Genomic DNA, 25,173 nt, shown 5'->3' on the forward strand with positions numbered 1-25,173 from the left:
ATACAACAAGGGTTCAGACACAAATTAGTAGTTTTGTTCTCTAAAGTTAACTGAGTGTAGATTCAATGTGTTAAAGCTATTTTGCAATGTGGTTTATGTTATGTCGACTACAAAGGACCATGAATAATTGGACGCTCTCTAACTATTTTAACACTGCATTAGCATGGCATGACTAATAAGCTATCTGTTTGCTGTCTGTTGTTGGACATGTTTATTTCATATACCAACAAAGCTCTCCATTGTGCCATTTTGTCAACCACTAAGAAACAACATCATCATTTGTGCAACAACACAACAGTAGTGGATGAACTGTATCGGTTTTGATCAGGAATTGAGTGTTGCTATCACATGGCAAAGTGAGTCATTGAGGTATCTAGAAAGCTGGATATAGTATATCAGTGTTTCCGCCCCCAACATGTGGGCGCATACACAGACAGGTGTGCACGCTCACACCAGCGGACACACAGCGCGTGTCCGCCCACAACGACCACCGGTCTGTTTTTCCCCGCAAGGTTGTACCTTTTGGAAACACTGGACCTTCTTTGCTGTAATGTTGTACATCAACTAGAGGTGAATGTGGTTTGTGGGGATTTGTCTGTGGATGTGCCCTTCATGTTTCTGTGAGCCATGTGGGGAGATTAATGGTATTATGCAGAGAAGAGGCACTTCAGTAATCCCAAAGTTTATGATATGTCTTAAATGTGGGTCTGTTATGATATGGAGTATTTTCCTGAACCAACGTAATTACAGGCACATGACCCAATGAAACAACATTTCTCTAAATATTTTGATGGTCAAATGTTGAATGAGAGAAAACTGACACCATGGGGTATGTTAGCACCTCAGTTGCAGGAATTTAGCACAGAGTTTTGACTGGGATTTAATGTGTGAGGTCTTAAATCTGCATATTCTGTATTCTGGGCTCTAAATGTATTAGAGTAAAAGCATTAGAGTTAGAGTGAAGGCTCAAAAATTGAACAAATGGCAACATGAAAATGATTTGCATAACACTTGTCAACAGACTTTTTAGAAGTCATGAAACGCATGATAGTAACAATGGAGCAGATCCAGCCTTTATCACTTTGTATCGACTATAAAAATGTTCTCAAGCTCCTTGCAGTTATGGGGATTTCTGCTTGTGTACCGTGTTCAGACGGAGAGTTTGACAGCTACAAAATTGTTTTTTACTAATTTCCTCATCCTTCCCATTTTGCTTGATATGTGAAAGTTAGCTAAGAAGAGGGAAACAATACCTTGATGATGTATTTTTAAACAGCAGGTAAATACACCCACATGTTTACGTATAATCATTGTGAAACTGTTGCCGTGCTCGATTATGAATTGACTTGAATGAGAAAATCTAACTAACTATGAAAAAACAATTTATTTTGGGCCCGGCTGAAACATGCTGTATTAGTCATGTTTCTGAGTCAATATGCAGCTTGACTGCATCATGGTACAAAACAAAAGATGCTGGTCTCTGAATCAAGTTCAGATTCACGCCTCCAGCACTGCAAGTATCTCTGCAGCAATCAGCGTGATTGTATTATCTCTCTCTAAATAACCATAATCCAAATCTCCTCAACTCAAAAACAATCTTTTCTTTTCAACATCACTGACAGGTGTCGACAGTAGTTTGTTGCTGGGTGGGCTCTGCACTGTTCCTTATTACAGGCGTTTCTATAATTGAAAGCGGATGTAAGCTGAGTTTAGTTTGATGAAAGGGACATCTTGCTGGCCAGCCCAGCCGACGGTGCTTTCCATTATGGGCCCGTGCAGAGCCAGCAGCCTCTGTGGATGGCAATGTGGAAGAACAAAAGGTAACACACAACATTCCCCCTGATGGAGGATTCAATGAGGTATTGTCAAGACCGGCATTGAATGCTATCAGAGCCCAGCAGGAAAAGAGTTTGAACAGAGCACTGTGTGTTTCACTATAGGATGGATGCTCCAAACTAAAAAGCCCCCTCAAAACCAGAAAGGGTATCAACTCCGGCTGATTTGGTCTTTCGCACCACTCAAGCGTCGGATGCAGCTATAGTCAGATCACCAGAATCCATTTACCACATATTCATCATGTTGTAAAAATGTAAATGTAAGCCTTTGAATGGGAAATTCAGAAGGTCTTCTGAGTAGGAGCAAGTCAGGATATCTCACAAAAGGGTCTCCACTTGGAGAAAGACACTTGAGAAGTTTGAAAAAATTAATAACAAAGAGACTTCAAGGCCATCAGCTTTGACACTAATACCATCTGATAATTAAAAGCTGGTTAAATCTGCTCGGGCTGAAAGAGTAATTCAATATTAAAGTGTAGCTTTCAATTTAGCAGAGCCACAATTTTAATTGTTTATTACATAGTTAGTGGTGCTTTTATACGTGTGGGTGAGGGAAAAGTTGATTCATGAAAGAGAGAAAGTTGTCTTGTTTATTTCAGAATCAAGATTATCAAGAATTTCATAAGGTAGTTCATCTCCAAAGCAAAAGCCAAATCCAAAGTGAAAACTAGTGAAAATAACATTAATCCATGTTTAGGAGCTTTAAAATATGCTAAATACACTTACTGTTACGAAGTTGTATAACTAGACAGTATGAGCTTCACTTTGTTTGTATGAAAAGTCTTGAGCTGATGAAACACATTGGGACCCTCTGTATAAACTGATAAACCCGGTTAGTAGTTAAATATTTAGTTTTGTTTTCAGACAGAAATGTCTTCAAAAAGTCATGGCTCCGTTGGGATTTGTCTAAAGAAATCATGTCATGGAATAGTATTCTTGACTTCTTCAATTATGTCTGACTGAATTTCACCTACAATTACACAGAAAAACACATTGTTATGTTCAAAGATAGAAGATTTTCTCCTAAAAAAACAAGCCCATCGTGTGTGGTTTGTATTAAAAAGACTGCATTTCACTCTCGGATTATGGAATAGCTTTATATTCATTTAGTCCATGAAACAATGGGCGAGGTCCCCTCCTCATATAAGTGTTCAATGTGGTTGAGTAGTTGTAAGGTAGTAGACACCTAGTTTGGGTTAGAAAGAATAGGATACCTTACAAATATATCTATTTGGTTATAGTCAGAGAACAGGGGGGGTAACTTGTGACCTAATAGGACAAAATTCACTATATTTTTTTGGAATTATTTTCTTCCATCCAGGCTACAGCTAATCCATTAATCTAAAACTCTAATTCACTCTACTTCCAATCCCTTTTGAATTTAGGAGGAGTATTTATGAGATTACAGGTAATTGTTAATATTGATCATGAGCACATGCATCAATAGTAGTATTGATGGAATCCTAGCAATACCCATCCCGAATAATAATTTATCTCATTCATGACTGATGTCGTGAATTGGACTACCGCATTGAAAACGCCGAGAGGTCTGAAATGGAGATATATTAAATCGAATAAATATGATGTTCTTCCAAAAACAATCACACAAAGCAGCACCGGTAAAAAATAGATTAGCCAGTTCACCATCTCCCTCCGGTCTTCTCCTCAAGCACTCCCTTCCTCTTGGAGATACTGCGACTGCACGCTTCCTCCCCTCAGACAGCTTTGAAGAGAGAAGGATGTCACAACACTCACTTTGCATGTCCCCTAGCTAATTTCCCCTCCAGTTCCGTTTAACTCCATATGCCTTCCGCCCTAAAAACATTCAGAAGCACACTTTTATTTAACGGGTCCCCTCTCGCTTTTACTTCATCAGTTTTAAGGAACCATGAAGAGCTTAAATGCAGCGGGCGTTTACCACGGAGCGAGCTGCAATTAATATACAGTACATCTCGCAGGCTGGTTAAGGCGTTTGTTCTCCGCTCCCAGTCGACCACTGCTACCCTCGCACGCACACACACACACACACACTAAACACAAATGATCCCTTCCAGGCGAGAGGCAGCAGCTTTGAATGTGTGCATCATAAAATATTTGATGTCCTTTAATTATTAAATTCATCATATTCTTGATCAACCATGATAGAGCTTTAAAAGACTGCATTATTAATCATATTTTACAGTTAATATTAAAAGCATTGTTTCTTTAAGTGCAGTGACCGTGAAATGAAAATGCTGCTCTTAAAGGAAACAGGGGGCTAATTAGGGCAAGACGCATGTTTGTGTCCGCGTGGCTTGAGTGTTTTTATGCTCGACGTAACATAAAATAACCTTGTTTTATCATCATTTGGTGAATAAACAGCTGCTCGGACGACAATGCCGGCCAACCTCTTGGTGAGAATAATTGATTTCCAATTATTTAGGGCAACTGCCTGTTAGATATCTCAGAGGGGCAATTTCATGCCCTCTTCCCTCGATTGCCGGGTCATCCTTTAAAAAAACGTCTCCCTGCAGAGGCAGTACTGGATGATGATGCATGTGTTGAAATGTTGTAGACGTGGCTCTTTCTGCCCTAGAACCCCCCCCCTCCCCCTTCCTATTGCACATGCAGAAATACAGTCACACGTACTCCCAAACCCCAATGAGCCGTGTATTATTAGAAGCATCTGGAGCTTGGCTCGGCCCTGCAGCAAAGACAAATAGGGATCTCATGTTTTACTGGATATCACAAACACAGAAAGAGGAGATTCTACAGCATAGTTTTGAAACAGTGTCTATTTATTTCCTGAAAAGCGAAGCAAGGCTCAGCGTAACCATATAAAGAAAAAGGCACCACATCCATGGCCCCCTTTTTTTCCCCAAATGTAATTTCACCCTCCTTTCCCCTCTTGCCAGGGGCTTCCACGGCCCCCGCGTGGCTCGTCCTCTGACAGCACTATTAACCCACTCACCTTCACTTGTTCTTTCTAAAACCCACAATAGTCTCCTTCTGCCACAGTTCACTGGCATGAACACATAAGCGTCTGTATAATGTGCCGGTGCTGTGAGGGGATATGTAACTAGCAGTATCATGACACTACTCCACTGAAAAGTGTAAGTGTAATTAAAGTGAACAACACTCCGTGCCTACGCACACTCACGGCCTCTTTTCAAAGTGCATACAACTTCACAGCTCACAAAGTAGGGATTGAGTTAGTTGAGACTGACAACTGTATTACTATACCGGGGAATAGAAAGATACGGAATAAGATGCAACAAAAGGAACATTGCAATTATGTGATTAGCATCTGAAACAATCTTTGTCTTGTATGATGGAAGAGAACATAAGTAGGTCTGTCCTGCTCTGTTTCAAAACCACGGGATTATTACTTATTATTACATTTGGGTCATTTTACTCCCACAAGGAATACAAAATACTCGCCCATTTACCCATTTTCCTTATTCAACGTCTGCTTGTAGCCCCTTTGATCACTAGATTGCAGTTTTATTCCATAGTTCAGAGGATAAGGGAAGAATAAAGCCTGCAAGAAATGGTCCGCATGTCCTCCCAGCTCAGGAAGTCACGGCGCCGAAACAAGAGGGACACACGGAGAGTGTCAAACATGGATAACAAGGAAAACTGAGGTGAATAGTATAAAGTACATAATTGGCTCGACGAGCCCTATTAATGTGAAAAGAATTTGGTAATACAACCCCTTTGTTACTAGTTGTTGAATTAGCATAGTTTTTTTTGGTAACCTTTTAGTTAAAAACTACTAAACTAAAACACCACATGCCTGTTCAGCTGAAGTGAGAGAGTTTTAATACAGGGAATACATCGCCGTTCTTTCCCTTTGGAGAGCCTCATTGTACGTTGCATGTATTATCAGAATCATATTAGACGCTTTCTATATTACATAAGGCTGGCCTGTCTTGATTTATTTGTTGCTGCTATTGCAGTACTTTCACATTTATTTTAATTTCACAAGAGTCCGGCTCCTACTCAGCAAAATGTTTGAATTATTAAAGTGTTGTTCTCAGAAGGGAGCCGATAACTTTGTGGAGATCACATATTTCTGAATGGTGGTGCCCTATGGGCATGTTCGTTTTGCTAGAATCAGGCAACCACCCGCAGAGACCACAGAGTAATTACATCTAAATATGCTTTTTCTGCTAAGTTCTAATGTTTGAAAAACTTAAAGTTGATGCCAACGTAGGGGGAAATAAATGTGGGGAGAAAGTTTAGGTCCCTCTCTCAAAAAAACTCAATTCTTTGTATGCTACTTATGAATTACAAATAGACCTCAGTGAAATTATGCTTGACCATATTAGATTCAAATTAACTTTCAAAAGTATTGGTCAGTTTTACTCCAATGAAATACCAGTTGGCATCCTACTTGACAGTAGATGAAGCCGCCTTGAACTGTCTGACTGTGAAACTTGTTACTAAACTGCTTGGTATTCAGTGTATCTGTGATGAAGCATCCTCAGTCCGGAGACTGTTGACAAGTATGCAGTCAACCAGCCCTGATTATTTGTGGCCTTTCATTTTTCGTGTTTTTCACACAATTTTTACCAAATTTATGTATATCTATCCTTTAATTCACTCTTGTAAAAACTAATGATTCAAGAAAGCTTTTAACACAAGGTGATATTATGCTAAAGCAACAAATTAGTGCTCGCACCTGTATTAAAAACTACTTTAACTTCATATTACATATTATCTTTCTAGTTGAATTCATTTTTAAATTACCCCAGTTCTTGAGGGAGTCTGTGCATTTCCTTTTAACTCATTTTCACGTTCAATTTCTATCCTTTTACATTTTGAATAAATTGGAATTGGTCGCTGGCACTGATAGTGTTTCCATTACAGTTCAAAATATCAGAACCAAGATCGTGACATCATTTACATACTCTGTTAAATGCCACATTATGCTTACTACTTTTTAATAGTATGACACCTTCACTGTCAGTTGCAGAATGAATGCAAACTGCACAATTGCCCCCTCTGGCAAGTGTCAACAGTCAGTCTAGTGGGAAGAGAACGAAATTATTTTAAAAAACGTCTCCTTTAAGATCAGTCTCAGCTGAATTGGTACATGTGAACAAGTTGAAGAATTTTTAATAAAGGATAGGAAGACAAAAGAATTCCTATGACTTGTAGTTTCCAGACATCAAACACAGCTACAAACTTTTTTTCCATACTGGCTCAGCTTGACAGGACAGGGTTCTCTCTGAAATAAGGCCAATTAATTCCTCGGGCTGAACTAAAACACTTAAATAAATATGCTCGTCCTTTTGGCCGGAAGACTAGAATCTAGAGGAAGAGGAGCCTAAAGATGTGTTTGTGTATATGTGTATGCATTTTAATTTAGATGTATGATTTCTTGTAGGCATCCAAGCCGTGAAAGCCGTAGCCCTTCACTTAGACAAAGCATTAATAGGGACATCTATTTCTGAGCTACAGTGGTACATCCATTGAACTATACACCCTCCAAAAGCTTTACAGTTTCATGAAATAATTGTTACTTTCTGGACCTGATCTTTATCATACCGATGGAAATCTTTCATAGATGCCTATTGGATAAAAAAAACAGATTTAGCTTTGGGGGTGTGGAAGTGCATGAGTAACGCTTCACCCTCTTTTAAAACAAAAAACAACTGGATGAGGCACCGATCACGCTGAGCCTGATCTCCTCTCATTCCATACCGAGTCACCACTCTTTTTAAAGACACCAGCTCAGGGCAACTTCTGTATGATTGGGTGACTCAACTTGCCGGGGGCTATTTCATGTTATTTTGATAATACTAGTTTACTGTAAAAGAGACTGGTAGTAATTGCATAATATTTAAGATGCATCAGTCTCTCCATTTGGATACATTCAAAACTTGTCATAAGATTTCAATCAGTCTCAAACCATGAGTCAATTAAAATGTTATCCAAGATGCATGAGATAACATCGGATCACATCAGTATGAGGATGCACAGCCCGGTGGGGTTAAGGTGCTGTATTTCATGGGCTTCTGATGTAGCCAGCGGACAACACATTGGTTACAGTCCGATTAGGAACTGGAGATGCTGGATTGGAGTTGGAGACGCCGTGTACAACCAGATGGTTGCAAAAGTAGCCAATTTACAAATCATTTTTAAACCACTAAAAACATAAATCACCGTCAGATAATAGCCGGTGGGTTCCCAGAATGCATTTCAGCCATTTCAATCCACCTCCATCGCTGTCCACACAGAAAGATTTGCCCACAATCAGCCAAAGCCTGCTGGACTGTGATTGATCACCACGAATCAGACTACAAACAGGAACAATAATGTGTGCAATGCCAATGTACTGTTGCCTGTTAATAGAGATTGGAGAGACCAAGTGTGAATTTGATCAATGACAATGGTGGGTCAATTTACTCTGTGACTAGGACCTCATTGGTAAGATATTATAGTATTAAAATGTGACCCTGCCAATTTTCCTTCCTTACTTTATCTACAGCGTTCTGTATTTTTTTTACTTGAGCATGAGCTTTGCATAGTAAAAATAAAATATTGAAAACATATACAATGTATACACTATAAACTAAAATGCCCTGTCCAATACTGTCCACTAGGAAAAATAATGATTATGCTTATTTATATACTTAAATTCATTGTATTGCATTACAGCTTAAGCGTAATTTCAGCAAAGGCAATGCAATGGATTCGGCAATTAGTATGAGCTAAAAGAGGCCAAGGGTATACAGAGGACAGTTCAGAAGCCTGATTTCATCCTGTGTCTGTCTGTGATGGTTACTAAGACATTAGCCCGAGGGTAGAACCTGCAATAGTATATCAATATGGTGGTGAGCATCCTTCATAATCCTGCAAGTGCTGGTTCTGCACCTTCCGGTGTAAATCCTGCAGAGTGGGGAGTTCAGATCAGATGGTCGTCCATTCTCTTTAGGGCATACGACTGTGAGTGGTGATGCCTGTTAGAACAAACCGTTCCCGCTCGTGTTGTGTGATATTCACAGGGCGTTCAAGCCCCAGTGGGTCAGCTTTAGTAAGTCAGAGCAACTGAAACCGTATACAGACAGGGGGAATGTCCACTTAGAGAGGAGGTATGGGTGGACGGATTTGTCAGACAAACACATACTTGGACCCACGTATTTTTATGTAAATGAATGCAACGGACATACCTACATACATAAGTTATGAAACAAAGGCATTGGTTGAATTAAACACTTATATTTAACACAAAACATGATGTTGATGATTGATTTCTGGCCTACAGCCTTACAATGTAAAGTGCAAGGAGGGAGAATGTGTTGGTTAGGATGCCTTCCAAAGCATCAGAGGAAACGGTTCGTCAGACCCACTCATTTTGTAAATTGCATCGCCTTGCCTTTAGGAAATGGCAGTGTGTGTACACCATGTGGGATTTGGATGGCTGTGGCTGATGGAGTTTGATTTGTTTCTGATCACTTATCAGCTAGTCGGCCAAAAATGGAATAGGATGCACAAGAATCAATTAAAAGGACTTGAATGTTTTGAATTAGTGGTCGAACATATTAACTGTATTGTTAATGTTAATGTATGTTGCAGATTACTTCTAAACAAAATGGTGGTGAAATAGGTTAATGTTAGATAACGCATATCTAGTTTGGAAAGATCCACTTTCCTCTTTCTATTGACTGTATTTTGAAAGTGAAAAACATGGGAGATTACAGATATTCACATCTAAACTCTTTGTAGATTACCGGATTTCTAGTGCCAGCATGTCTGAAATTATTTTCTAAAAATTAACAGAACCTTTGTGGGATTGTTAACACATCTACTACCGTTTGTTAAAAAATTGTCATCAACTTTAATTGACTGAAATTATTGACGAATGAAAACTGCGCTCATATTTTTAACTCCCCCCGGGAAGAATGTTGCGCTCATGGGAGCAGTGATGGTCCGAAGGACAGCTGGCTGGTCAGGAGTGAGTGTGGTAGTGCGAAGGATGCGAAGGACGTCATGGAGATGCTGTCGGTCATTCTGGTTCTCAGTCTGCTTTTGATCAGCGTTAACAGAGAGAATGTCTGCTCACAGATGTTGAGCCGAACAGGCTCATCATTCATTTGCGTGCCGTCTCATCTGAGGAAACTTGGCCTTTTCCAACCTCCGGCAGAAGTAAGGAAGGGAGAGAAGCGAATGCGGATTCTTCAGAGAATCATCACACTGAATTTCGATCAGTTCTAATTGCAGACTCTCCTCCACTTCTTCTGCATCCGGTGAAAACGGAACCGCAAACAGTGTGATTTCCCTGTCAATGACGAGAGATGTGATCACAGACACATATTCTCCCATTTTAGCAGAGAGCTTGGCATTTGGAAACGCGCATTTGATTGCGGTCAGCGTGGGGAAGTGCGCTGCGTTGAAGTTTCACAGTTGTGACTTGAAGAGATGCAGCCCTTGCATGGAATGCTTTCATGTGCGCATACAGCTGCGGCACCAGCTGCTCTTTGCCTTGTAGTCTCTTGTTCAAGGTGTTGAGATGATCAGTAAGATCAACTAAAAAAGCCAGGTCTGCCAACCATAAAGGGTGTCGATATTTGATCTTTGATCATGGAGCCACGACTGAGCCAGCGCACTTCAGAAAGATAGAGTAGGTCTCCGTATGCAATATCAGAGAGGAACGCTTAGAAGTGCAATACAGTGGAAATACTCAATTATTTTTTAGACTTTAATGCTGGCCAATTAAAAATGTATGGCCCCCGGGCCATAGTTTGGACACCCCTGGTCTGGATCAACATCTATATGGAACAATAAAATAAAATCAATGATATATGCAACTGAACATGTTTTCTAAAATGAGTTTATGGCCACTAAAAAATAGTTTTTGTACTTTGATGAACATCCCTTTGTCTGAATAAATGAAGGAAACATGTGCAAGCTACACACTAGTGGTGCACGGGGGCAGCGCTCAGCAGCAAAATCAGCACCTTGGAGAGCTCACTCCTACGAAATCATACAAGGCAGGCAGCTCAGGCGGCTCACTGAAGTGGTCTATGTACAGTATTCTATATGCTCAGTTAACAAATGTATCTGCTGACTGCATTAAGTGAAGTACTTTTTTTTAATATCCTGGGATCTGTGATGCAACATTTCATTGCAACAATTCTGCATTCTTGTACGGTACATTATTCTTCCAGAGCAGGTGATTCCTGAAGCTTTGTGGAATGAAACATCTTGTGAAAGTTGTTCAACACCTGAACAAAAACAATGAACAGTCGACGTAGTTGACCACCTGCTATCAGCCTTTTTGTTCTAAGCTAGGCTACATGTTGACCAGCAATGCAAACCAAAGGCCTTTCCATTATTTATATGATATTAATGAAAACAAAAAATGAGTCATAACAATAAAATAGCAGATCTTAAAGGCAGCTGTGTATTTGGGGATAACTCGAGTAATGGATGTACCACTATGGGTATGATACCTTGGATTAGAACTATTTTTTTGCTGTATGTATACAATAACATGTGTTTTATTTGCTTTTTTCACCCCGCACCACATGTAATATGCGGGGAGAGACTTGGCAGGGTGAACCTGCTGCTTCTAATGTGGCCATCCATCACCTGCATAAATCACAATCATCATAAATCATAAGGCAACAGATAAGCATGCGTGTGTGTGTTACATAAACATGCGCACACAGTTAGACATGTCATCAGTTTGCTCCCAGCCACAACACCATAGATCAGATTTCCTCTGGGAGTTCTCCAAGCTCTACCTGTACACCACGGTTTGATCCCGTATGACGCACACACACACAAAATCGCTCTGTGTTTAACTTCAAACGATTCTCTTTTTTAGATAAGCTTACTCTCACTGGCCTTCTTAAATATATGCCCCCTCCTTGTGAAAATGTATTTTGTTTCATTTGAGACGGGGATAGTGTAGAGCGCAAAAGCACTTAAGCTCAGTCATGCTTATTTATTATACTGTCAAATACCGTGGTGACTCAACACACTGACATAATACAATATCAAAAATACATTTGTGTTGCACAGAATCATGCTAAATGTTTTGCACAGTACTGTATGTGTAAATCAACACCTATTTTTATGAAGGTAGATTTGTGTCTTTATTATGCAAACAAAAAATGTCTTGCATTGTAGGCAAGTAAAAATGTATAAACTGAGAATTAATTATTTGTTAGTTTTGCTTATGTAGCTATTGTTCTTGCTCTCAAAACAAAAACCTTTGGTCTCAGAAAAAAAATCTTTGGTCCCGAATCAAAAAGTTTTGTGCTCGGATTTTGCACGTAGTGGGCGGGGCTTACGCGGCTGAATGAACCAGGAGTTTCTATTGGTGGATCGACTGGGCACTTGCACTACGTACAAAATCCGAGCGCAAAACTTTTTGATTCGAGACCAAAGATTTTTTATCGAGACCAAACGGTTTAGCAATAGGCAATAGGGTACAGTGAGTGATTACATGCACATTGTAATGTTGCTTGTGTCTTATTATGTCGATACGCTTTGCTTACCATATGTTTTCCTTAATTGGTGTCTGGAAGAATGTTTTCATTGGAAATTTAAGTCAAGGGTATTTATACCAGTACAGTTATGCTCTTAGCACGTTAATCTGGCCACATATTATCTAAACAGAGATGGGCATGCATTTTACAAATACAGTACAGTGGGCACTACATTTGTGTGATTTTATTTATATTGATATGTTGACCAGACATCTCCTTCTAAATGTTTGTAAAAATAACTTCGATACAAGTGGTGCATAATTATTAGGATTCTGATACACTGGCATGCTGTGGCGTTGCTGCCACCCCAATTAGAATTGTGTCAGACCATTAGCGGTAACCTTTTATTTCCACTCAAAGCTGTCTTGTTATCAAGTAGACAATCCCAATTACCCCAAGCCAACTTCCACAAACACCATTGCTCACAGTGGCCCTTCCGCCCGTACTTTCTTTTACCAGCAGCCGATACATCAGACAAGAGTGAACCTATTCTCGTAAAGACAGAGGTATCACTTGGTCTTGGTTAATCAGAGCATCAACAGGGGAGCCTGGGGATCATGAAACGTCACACCAACATAAAGACAAAGATGTGAATGAATAGAACAGCCTATTGAACAGGATTGTGAAACGGGTGCTACATGTCTGCTACTTCCAGCTGTGCTTAATCAGAGCAAACTAGTTACTCCATGATTCCAGCATGCTAATCGGCTTTCTAATCAGAAGCACGTGAAGCCGTTAGAGGGCATGTTTGGAGGTCGGCTCTGGACGTGAGACCTGTGTTCTTTGAAAGACCAAAACTTGAGTCTTAGATGTGTTTGTTTTTCCTTTAGAAGGCATCTGTAGAAGAGGAGCAGCGTGTCACGTTCACACACCCTTTTAGGATTGATATTGTTTCTTTGTTGTGTAGGGAATGGTTTTAAAGCAGAGTGGACTTGCCAGAAAAGGTTACAGTTTTTATTTTTCACTCAACAAATTCCTGTTTTTATAGGAGAATAAAAAGTTTTGACATGTTTTTAGCACAGATTTAGCACAGAAAAGTTGGCTTTCTGCTTTAAAAGGATTTATCACCTTTATTTACTGTAAACAAGGTTATATTGTGGTGTTAAAAGTCTTTTACGTCTGATCTCATTTGACATTTCAACTTAACAGAGCTATTTTTGACCAAATAATTGTAACGGATAAGAATATGTCTCATAATATATCATAGAAAATGTCAGTGCAGTCTCGCTCAGAATGAGCCCAACTTCTGAAGTTATTGCATTATCTCATTCCAATTTTAATTAAAACTTGTCTTTGACACATTTTAGTTAAAAAAAAGATTGAAGGCAATACAGCTTGATCATGCAGCTTAAATTGAAAGATTCAAATTGAAAACATTTTCAATAATAATAAAAAACACACACCTTAAGTGTTTTGGTTACAAGCCAACCTGAATCCAAAGTTAAACATGTAATTGATTAAAAAAAAATAAAGCACACAGAATATCTAGATTTCTAAATTCATGAGAGACCTCGAAATAAGTCTGTTAAATTCTATATTATATATTTTTTCATAGAACTTTTTCCTTAAAAAATTTTTTATATGGAACTTCAACAAAACACCAAGCAAACTCCAGAAATGTCAAAATAATTTAAGGACACAGTAGTGAAAAGAATAAACAGAACATTCAATCCACAAAGGACAGAGGGAATTTGATCATGACGTCGCTTGTACGTCGCTTTGGATAAAAGCTAAATGACATGTAATGTAATGTAATAATGAGGCAAATACAACTTTTTCTGAGTCCTCCTCTAATAAGGAGGCTCCTGGCTTGTCTCTGAGGCAGAGCAGGACTAGTTGTGGCTCTGTGACACAAGTTCTCCAACATCTTGAACGGTGTAAATAACCAAAGGCTACGCTTCTACCAGGCGCTGCCACGCTACATCGTCGGGAGGGAAGGACCCCTGATCATAAGGTCCGCCAAGTTCACCCTGGGTCCTTGCCAGCTTTTTCTAACTCCCACATTTGCTATAACCGAGAGAACTGCCTTCTCCTTACTACTTATTTTAAAGGCTGCCACAGGGAGACAATCACATCTTCAGGCACATTACAAATGTTGCTGTGTTGTGAAAGACCACAGGTTCAGTTAAGGTGCCTCAGGTATCCATGCCAGAGAACAGGCAGCAAAGCATTTAGTTCCCTTTTTACCACTGAAAAGCCTCACTTCTGAGTGTGCAAGAGGGTCAAAATTGAGAAAACCTCCTTTTGGCTGCTCAGCAGATTCCTTGTCGCCGCGGACGAGGCGCGGTCAGTCTCGACTGCCGCGAGCAGACGCCATGAGGGCTGCTGGAGTCTGGGGACAGACAATCCAGAGCCCTTCTCGTGCTTTCATTTTCAAGTGACATAAAACAAAAAAAAGTGCTGTCTTCAACTTATGGCCGAAAGCCATCAAAAGTCTGGCTGTTTGAGAGGTTCAAGAGTCACAAGCAGTCGAGTGAATCCCGGTGCTCCTCATTAACAAAGCACTTGAAGAAAATCATGCTGAAGCATAATGTTTTTTGCAAATAACAGCTCAGCTTTGTACATGAAGCGCACATTTGCGTGGGACTGCAAAAAAAGCACAATATATTTCATGACAACAATCTACAGAAAAGAAGACATTAAAAGAAATGATTGCTCATGTTCTCTTGTTGTGAAATTGTTGGCTTTTACCATTAAATAAAGCACAATGAGGCGACCCTATAGCCATTATCTCAGAGGCAGTGCATTCCTGCTCACCGAGGGTTGGGAGGAACGCTGCATGCATTCAGGTGCCACAGATGTGACGGCAAATTACTTTCAATTTGCTGCCATGTTACTGCGTTTGACTCTCACCGGGTTGATTCAGATCCACAAGGCGCCATGTAAAGGAGAGGTTAAAACAATTCAAAAATCAAACCGAATGTTGAATAACTTGCTAGTGAGAGCAAATGCTAAATAAGACCATTCATATATTAACGGTACATAGGGTTATTTGTGCAACTTGTTAAGTGTCGCTGACATATTGATGGATTTCCTGCATCCTTTCAGTTCTGTCAGATTAATGCACGGCTCATTCTTTGCATCTGCGCTTGCTTCAGAGTTCACGTCACTGTGCATGTGTTCACAACGCAGCCTGCGACATGTTTCTGGTTTTGTGCTCCGGTGGAATTATCTAAAGGATGACAATTTGTGCAGCAAGCTGTCTTTGATTCACTCACATCCACCTGAGACGGAGATAAAGACTTGAGCGAAGGGCTTATCAGCCTGTTTGATAACTTTTAAATAAAAGCCGTCCTCAGGGCATACTCCTCTGAAAGCCCCGTGTCACAGAGATCTGCTTCACACAGACAGCAATCTTGGCTCGAGGAGCAAAAAGTTGAGCTGGGATCCTTTATGGAGCACATCCTGTAAGCTTTAGAAATTGCTTACCCTGGCAAAACTCACAGCACTTGTGTTGATAAAGGAATGTGGATTTACCTGTTGCCGGGGTGCAAAAAGGCTCTTTTCCAACGTTAAGTTGCTAAGTGGAGGGTCTTGCAGCAAAGCTGCTCAGAGGCAGACTTGGATGTGCAAGCTGTGTTTAATTCTACATCATCTAGTGCAAAGATCAATCCGATGCTCGAGGCGCTTAAATGAGAGTAAAATAAGAAAATTCTCACATAATTTGCAATAACCTATTCAAGAAATTTCAGTTGACCTATGGGAACGTGCTCACATTTCAATCTTTGAAATGTACTATTTCAAGTGATAGTAAAGAGCTCGTTTATACACAGTAAAGTCATTCCACTGACTGTGGCCATGTCCCTTATGTAATTAACTTGCAACTTAACTAACTTGATATTATTACATCTGCTATTCTCATTCTTTGACGTGGGGATAATTAGAATATCTACTGTTAACAACCTGACTAATGTGACAACATTTTTAGTCAAGCAGGTTCAATTGAACCGCTTTTACGAATTTAAACTATTTGATCCCAAATGTTCAAACACAGATACTTGAACGTGTTTGCTGTGTTGAGCTTTCATTTAATCTCTGCATAAGACATTGGGGAGGTTTTCCCACCTCCGCCTTCTAAGCTATCTAAATACATGAGATTTCATCATCTGTTTAATTGCTTAACCTAATTTGCTTTGCTGGCTCTGTCTCAGCCCCATTGTGTCGTTATCAAATCACTGGACACTGCAATTAACTTCACATTGTAAGCACCACCTTTGTTATTGGCACAGAGCAGCTGTTAAATGGATTTAACTGTATTGTCTCTTTTTTCTTTGCTTCTTTCCTTGCAGAATGAGTACACGTGCCCACGCCCCCTACCTGGTGCTTGGCTGGGAGACATGCCTACCATCCATTAATCCCTAAAAGGGGACAGCTTTGGATGGTGCAGCGAAATACACTGAAGCAAGGATACAGGAGAGAGACATTACGCATAGAACCCATCAATCCCATTCAAGGATACATTTAAAAAAAAAAAAGGTCTTCTATGCTAAGGGCCTCCACTGACTAAGACAAACAGGGGACAATGCAGTCTTTTTCTTTTTCTTAAGATTTTATAATGTCTTCTTTTATTCAACCTGTGCTCTTTGGTCATCCGCTTTGCTGCAATCACCCCCGCTTCACACAAACACTGACCGGATGGTTGTGGACAAGCATTCCTGAGCTGCAGAGCAGAGCCTTGGGAGAGGACTCGTGGGCACTGCTGGATGGTTTTAACATTGGAGCTTATTCTATGGGAGTTAATAGCTTATTGTCTCCACAAGGACAATGAGGCATTGTGTTAATGAGAGGCATGAAAATGTACAAGTTCAAGAGGCTTTAAACTGAGCAATGAATCACGTATTCAAAATGCACTGAGAGGTGGCTCTGACTGCTCCTGCTGACACAGCTTTGTGTCAATTAAAGTGGGTTTACCTGATTTGATTTTGTATTGAGCATCATGTTATCACCTTTCAATACTTATTTTTTGTAAGAAAGACTAATCAAAGGCCACGGTGGTGTAAATGTGCCTCACTGGAGCAGAAACATTATGAAAGGAGTGTCTGTGCCCCTTTCAGCTTCGACTTACCTGCTCCATCGGGTGGAAATAAAGGCAGCAGCCGGCCGATAGTTTGACACTCACAAAAAGTTGCCAGACGGGAAAGCAAACTATGCTCCGGCCAATGACCTTTGGTGAAGATTTTTGTTTGATTGTTTGCTTCTTTTTTTTTTAAAGAAAATGGAAAAAAAGACATTCCAAGTTATTTCTAATTGCAATCAAACCTCAACTGTTTAGTTTGATTTTGTGGACAGTACGGCAATCAGAAGCGAAGGAGGGAAAAAAAGAATAAGCCCCTATCAAGTGTAAAATGTAATTTTTCTGGAATTATAATGTTGGTATTGTTGTACTTTATGAATATGTGTTTCTGCCATTTTCAACACCAAATACTAAAGAGCCAATTGGCGCATTTGGGGCTCTTCTAAGCAGGAGTTACTATCTTAAAGAAATCCACGACGAGTTAAAAGAAGCCTCAGCTTCCCCTCACGGGCAGCACTGCTCTTTTACCCAATTGTTGTTTTTTAAAAGTGTGTAACGTGAACGTCTCTGTGAACAAGATCTAGCTACCGCGTCATCCTTCAGAGGCTCTTATCTGAAAGATAACCTCCAGCACTGTTTACATTTTATGACTTATGTTCGATTCGTGTTTCACTTTCCTTGAACAAATCCACCAATTTCTCCCCTCAAAGACACTCCAGATGTTGCTGTACACGCCTCCCTTGTTGTTTCATCTGAATTAGGTTTTGAATTAGGTTCTGAGACGCACCGAGTTGTGAATTGTTTGTTTCAACCTCCAAACATAATCTTTCTACACTTAAAAATGATGATTTTCTATTGTACATTTCTCTTCTTCCCCCTTAAACTTGTTGATATTTAGTATGCAGACGTATTTGTTCACTTTCAAGAGTATGTTTTATAATGAGAACAATGACATTTTATTGGTAAGCAAATTGAGTTGGTCAAAATAAAATATTCATTAGTCATTGTCTGCGTGTGTATGAGGCATTTTGGAATTCTTCGTGTGCGCCTCCTGTCTACTGTTATTTAAAAATCTGCTATTCTGTTTTGCATCTCCATTTACATCTCGCGAGCTGTCTTATCCCCCACAGATCAATGTTGACAAGGTTGTCACATCAACATTAGCCTCATTAATTTAGAGGGCAGAACATTGATCTCTGCTCGACCGCTCTGTTCATGGTGACTCTCGCTGCTGGCCCCACCAGCCCCTTTAATTACGCTTCCTGTGTGATGTGTCGCATATCTCAAGAGGGGGGCCGTCTTGTTGAATTTGCTCCACGTCCGCTGCTCTTGGAACATGTCAAGCTGTCAGCTCAGAGGTCCAGATGGCCCATCTCTCCCGACGCTCCCTTTGGGATTCTCACATACTTCCCTCTACCTATCTCGCTCCTTCTGCTGCACTCCTCCGTCGCTCATCTTCGTAAACCTTTTAGCATGTCTTTGGAGAATCTTAGATCATAAACTAATTGTTTGAGAACAAATTTTCAACTTGCCGAATTTGTAACGGAAACTTTCTTGGATTTCTCAGTGATGAACAAGGAATCCAGAAAACAGATAGAAATGAGTGTGTGAATGTGAAATGGAGAAGTGTGTATACAACAGCAAAACTATATCAAGTTGATGTACACTCTCACACAATAACAATTAACAATATGTTTTGGTAATTATAATCCACGTCTAGTTGCTCCAGTTAAAATTCACCAAGTCATGCCCAAAATCATCAGGCTGAAACACAGGACTCGCGTGGAGTCCACCGTGCCTGCCAACAGACATTTTCAAAAAACAATTGTTTGATCTAAAGTATCAGAGATACATCATATATATTGAGTTTGCCTCACCACAATACAAAAACCAAATGATACTGAATCCGCAGACATAAATAAGTTGGACAATGACATTCTTTATCACGCAAACATTCCAGGTTCCTCCTTGTAAAACACATATATTTTGGATTTTAGAATCTTTGTTTTGGGGTTTGAAGGACCACTGTATAAAATTACCATTCAGTCACACAACATGTTGAACAAAACACAATTAGTAGCTTTAGAAGGATAGGAGGAATACTTTCTTTGGAATTTTAGTGAGCTCACCCTTACAGAACCTTGTGGTGATTTTTTTCGGTGTGGAATATTGTACAATCTCTGCACACGGCATTATCTCATGTTTCTCAGTCCCACTTTCTCGGACTCTCTGTCTTATCCACCGCTGTTCTCCATTATCTGCGTAACTCAGTGCCTGGCGCTGCATGTGCAGTGGCAGCACAGACAAAGCTGCATGCCCGTGAGCAGACTCCATGCATTATTCATGTGGCTTGGGCTCCCTGTTGACCCGAGTCCAAACAGTTGGCAGTCTACAACCCTTCCACAGAACGGCCCCGGGGAGCAGAAGTTAAACTCTGAGCAAAACACACTGTATCACGCCACTGCCACGGTATAAACATCCACCTTCCCACAGTAGATCCTTGTTTAAACTGTGTCCAAACATTTAAAAAAGAGCTCACATTCAGTCAAAGACACATATTCGTAAGAAAATTATTAGAGACATTTTATTTAAAAATGCTCAGTATGATGTTTAAAACATGTATGTAGAGTATTAAAAGGTAGAAAGAGAAGTGCCACTAATAACTTTGCCTAAGCTCATGATGCCTGACTCACTGAAAAAAATCACTCTTTGCATGTCAGGCATGTTAATTGGATTTGACACTTAAATAGGAAGTTTCATTCTCTGGCTATTCTTTTTTAATAGCAATTCATACTCTCTAGGAATGACTTTGAATTGCTCACAACCTCAAATGATCTTCGACTCAAGAGTGCAGCTCACTGGGTGGCTTTCATTTTAATTATGACTTTTGAAGCAATTAGTCAGCGACTGCTCAAGAGAAACCAAAATACCAAACTCCATCATCGAGTGAGCGTCAGGTCTTTATGTAAGCACCAGCTATTTCAATAACGGTCTCATCACTGCTTTCGCAAGCCACACCAGAAGCAACTTTTGACACATCATGTGCTTCAGCCATCTGTTTTCTGATTGGCGGTCTGCAGAGTTCCTGTTGAGATCCTCTCTGATGCCATCATCAGCCAACTGCTGGTGTGGTGCTCTCTCATGACCTGTGACTCCCTTCCCGATCATCAATCCGGATGAGCTAACACTGCCATGGAAGCCAAGGAAATGTTTTACCACTAACTATTTGAATAAGAATTTAGTTTCAATCCGACTTTCAGTTAAATTACATCAGGTTTAGAATATATCGCCCAGTGTTTTTGGATTAAACACAGACATCACATTTACCATTCAATTTCTCAGTTCTCAATCTCAGTTAAAGATTGTGTCTAAACAGGTCGTCAGACTCTAAAGGAAAATCTGTCTCTCAAATCTTGACATCTTTCTTTTCAATTACGGGACAAAACATTTATTATTTTTTTTATGTCGATAAAGCTTGTCGACCTGATTTTTTTTCGGTTACCTGTTTCTACATTTCTAAAATAAATAATTGAATTGCTCCTTATTTGACTTATATATCAAGGAAGAACCTTCAATTTCATGATCCTTTGGGTGTGGTAGAAAAGGATATTGTCATGGTGTGGGTTTGTTTCCTGTTTTATTTTGTAGTTTCCTGCCTCTCGTGTGACTGCTGTTTCAATCACCTGCACCTCCCCAGTGGATTCAAACCACGTGTGTCTCAGTGTTGGTTCGTCTGTCGTACTACCTGTTCTGCTTTGCTCCACTTCTTTCTGTTTTTAAAATGTTCTTCAAAATTAAATCATCACCAAAATGAATTTAACTAGGATGGATGACCGGTTATATGTGGTGTTCTGATTTTGATCTGTATAATCTTACAATGTGGAGACAGATGATTACATAGATGCCTGTCATGACGTGTTTGGTTGAGATTAGAATGGGCTGTTGCACATCCACGCCTCTGGAGACTAGGGTGTGAGCCTGTGAGCTCTCTATTTGTCATGTGACATTCCTGCTGCTCTCCAGAGAATTTTGCCAAAGAAAAGTAATTTCAATGTCAGTTTAATTAACCTACAGACTAAAATAATTTTGAAGATTATTATTATTAAACTATCCATGTAAAAAAATATTGGTAATGGTAAAATGAACGAAAATGAATTGACCGCACGACACCAACATGAAAACATTCACTTCCATTAAAATACTTAATTTAAGTTTTGAAGATATGTTAGAAAAATGGATCTTTCACCGCCGAGAAGTTGCAACCTCAAAAGCATAAACTCACTGTGGAGTTGCTGAGAGCTTTCTACAGGGTAACCTAAAAGGCCATTATAAGCCTTCAAACAAGTCAACACGGTAGACAGTGGGAGAATGAAGACATGTTATCTCCCTGAAGAGCGAGAGCTGAGAAGTGAAGTGTTCAACAGCAGCTGTCGACGGGCACAGGAAACCAGGGATGTTAAAAGGGAATTACTTATGGAAGGCACACAAATGTTGTGACAGTTTATAGTTTTATTCAACTGTAGGGGGCAAAGGAAAAAACGACTGAATGAAAAATGCAAGCAAGCACCATCAGTCGTCTGTGATTACCACTCATCGACCAAGAGTGAGCACAGGGCCGGAGAAAGGTCAAGGACTCTTCCAAGAACAAAAAGAAATATTCCCGACAGGGGTTATGGTCTCCATTTCCCCCCCATATAGAAACACTTATTATCTTGTGACTGAAAGTCTATTCTTAGGTCACAAGATGAAGCAGCTTCCATTTTCTGACGATGGCTCTGATTTGGTTGAATGTTCTGACAAATCTATGTAGACCTTAAAGTTACTGTGTCACTAGAACCACCAGCTGCTGTGGGGAATTATCTGCCATATAGACTGGCCCATATGGCTTTTGTGTGACTTAACTGTGGGGACAATTGAAAGCAGGCTAAATTCAATTGAAATTGTACTGATTAAAATGAAAGAAAAACACTAAACAGACATAATGCTGTATGTATTGGACTTGGTTGTGCTCTTTCTCTTTCTGAAAATCATGTTCCTTCCTTTGAGCCTCAATGCAAATGACTTTGGTTATTCAACCAAAAAGATGTCACTCAGTCTTCAATAATTGGTTATTCAAAGCAACCCAATCCATATTAGGTTAAAAAAGTTTAAATGAAAATAGGTATATAAATATCGTCATAAAAATCCCTACATAGGCCTTTTTAGACGGCAATTTGTCATATCCAGATTGATTTTAGACAAACTAGTATTTTATTACTGGTATTCAAACCTCCAACTTGGAGTTGATTTGAAATGCGACTCCCATCAGATATCTTCAGGAGCATTTTAGCCAAGACGCTTTGGCTGCTCAAATCTGATTACACAGTGTGGACGTGCTGAGCAGAATCCATGCATATACTAGCAGAGCGCTATGGAGTGCAACATGAAGAAGAACAACAGTCCGTGGACAGACGCCAACATAAATCGTCCGCTGGCACTTTCAACGTCTTTGTGCCTACTTGGATGTGAGGAGTTTACCATCGGGGTGTTCTGCCTGAAATATGTGGCTGCCAGAGATCCTTAGGCTTAGGCGACAAACCTCCTTGGTGAGGTTCATGTGGGAAAGTAAACCCTTTCTGGCAGCTAGCTCTGAAGGCAAACTTATCCTGCACGCTGTGAATACTGACCTCTGACCCTCGCATCACCGTACTGCCCCAATGTGCATACTGCATCTTGCAGAGGCATAGTATACATTTAGGAGATGTGCACAAGTAATTCTCCAAACTGACACTAGTCTGGAAGAATTCAAAATGTCTTATAGTTCTGTTCATTTTATTCAAAAACCAGTGTCAGTGAGGTCTAGTAGTTTAAAAGATAAGTATAACCATAGCGGTAATGAGGTTCATGGTTTTTAAACAGTCAAACCAGAAAAGGTTAATAGAAAAAGGAATGAGAGTTCATTATTTTCAAATAAAATTTTCCCGAATGGTTTGTGAGAATTCCCCTTGCCTCTGATTAAATCATTATTTTAGGGTTTTTGAAATGGTAGGGGAAGCTCATTTGAACCCTTTGGCTCCGCTGTGCTGTTGTTTCAGTTGAATGTTGCTCATGCCTGCATTTCTGTGTTTTGTCAAAGTTGTTGCTGTCCTTGGTGCTAAATTGTAGATGTGGGGGTGTGTTGGTAATTTCTTTATTTTTTTCTATGGCGTGTTGATGGTGTATATATCAATGTCTGATAGTTTTGGTCTGGCTGCATTTCTTCTTGTTCAAAATAAGTTTTTGTGAAGCCTTTCCATACATTTTGTTGCTTACATGCAGTGGCTGTATGGGTAGGAGACATGTTCTATATGGAAATTGAGTAAAAATATGATTTGTTTTTCATTTTTTGCACCCAATATAGCGATGTTGTGTTGTTGGCCTTGATTTGGCGTGGACGGGCTTAAATGAAACCAGGGAGTGCAGGCGGTTGGATCCACTGCAAGCTTGTGATAACAAAGACATATAGCCATGGTGCCAGACTACTGTTCAAGATCAGCGGGCGTTGGTGATACTCTCCAGAAAATGAAATGGGGCCTCAACAAAAATCCTCTCATCAACTGTGCAATCAAAAGATAACCATTACACCTTCTCTACAATATCACTTTCTCTTCAACGTTTCATTGCATGATTGGTTCATGCAATTCACCTTGGCCAGTTGATCTTGTTGTTCCTGTGTGTGGTCTAATATTTCCTTTGAAACAACAATAATCTCAGAAAAGAAATTCCGATGGCTTTTGTGGTTTCTAGACACAATTTTGACAATCAACAATTTAATACGACGCTAAATAACACTTTACTTTTTGACTTAATGAAGAACACTGTTGGCACTGGAAGTTTGTGTTGGAGAATTGTGCGGTGTAGAAATAATTCCCCTCAAACCTTGAGATAACTAAACTAAAGCAAAGAAAGCTGCGCTAATGGCTTCACACCTGTTAAACACAGGAAAGCATATTTGGCATAATAACAAAAACTAAAAGACATGTGATTGTTTTCATGGCAATGCCACAAAATGCCATCTTAACACATTACCAGAATGAAATCAACCATTTACTTGAGTAATTCCAAATAAAAGAACATTTTACACCTCGCAAGCAAAGTAATTATCCGAGGGTCAATCACTGGCACGATGTTGCTCTTGTTATGTGAAGCACCTGTATCACTAAGTTTCACATATGCTGTAGTAAACTAGCGACTTTATTTAAAAGAAAAGGCAGACATTTTTTACGGTCTAAGACCGTTTACAGTGTTTGCATTTTTAAAGTGAAAGTGTCTAACAGGTACAAAGGGTCCAGTATTTAAAGAAACCTTATGTATGTAAAATTAATGGGTACAAAAGCACACGGTCCACTGTGCAGAGTAGAGGGTGCTCCTGAAAGATACTCCTCTATTTTACATATTTCATTTATTTAATAATTTGACTAGAATTCAGAATATCATTATTGATTTCCACCATTGAGAGCATCAACATTTCCAGGTTCATTTTAAAACACAATATTGCTTCTGCATGATGATATGACTATTATAGGAAATGCTCCTGCCTGCTATATATACCGAAGAGCCTCTTGAAATGTTTCACATTAAAATTGTCACATTGTTTTGCAACGTGTATGTGTTTCTGGGGCTTTCAATTCAACTGCTGCTGTCTCTAAGTATTACTGTCTGTCTGTCTGTCTGTCTATAGCCTGTTTGTATGGCTGTTACAGACAAGCCTCCATCTTCCAATCCCATCATTTTATCTTGCTGCTGCTCAAGACAGCCGCACCTTTATTACAAATCTCCCTAAAGTGTCGGATGTTCTGTGAATGTTCACATTCAGTAAATT

General features: G+C 39.8%; 1 protein-coding gene across 3 annotated transcripts in view; it reads left to right on the top strand.

The window, feature by feature from the left end:
* Positions 1 to 18,337, top strand: part of lrrtm4l1 (leucine rich repeat transmembrane neuronal 4 like 1) — a 35,199-nt gene extending 16,862 nt beyond the window's left edge. Inside the window, exon 3 of one of the 3 annotated variants that reach the window (XR_009942691.1) lies at positions 16,609 to 16,665. Coding sequence is in view for 1 of the 3 variants with exons in the window: in XM_037483886.2 (XP_037339783.1) it covers positions 16,609 to 16,674 (66 nt within the window). In the remaining 2 variants the exon portion in view is untranslated. Of the gene's footprint in view, positions 1 to 16,608 lie in introns of all 3 variants that reach the window. The other 2 variants (XR_009942690.1, XM_037483886.2) reach the window with 2 other exon arrangements.
* The last annotated feature ends 6,836 nt before the right edge of the window (positions 18,338 to 25,173 follow it).

This window comes from Pungitius pungitius, chromosome 18 (assembly GCF_949316345.1).
Source record: "Pungitius pungitius chromosome 18, fPunPun2.1, whole genome shotgun sequence".
Classification (NCBI taxonomy): domain Eukaryota; kingdom Metazoa; phylum Chordata; class Actinopteri; order Perciformes; family Gasterosteidae; genus Pungitius; species Pungitius pungitius.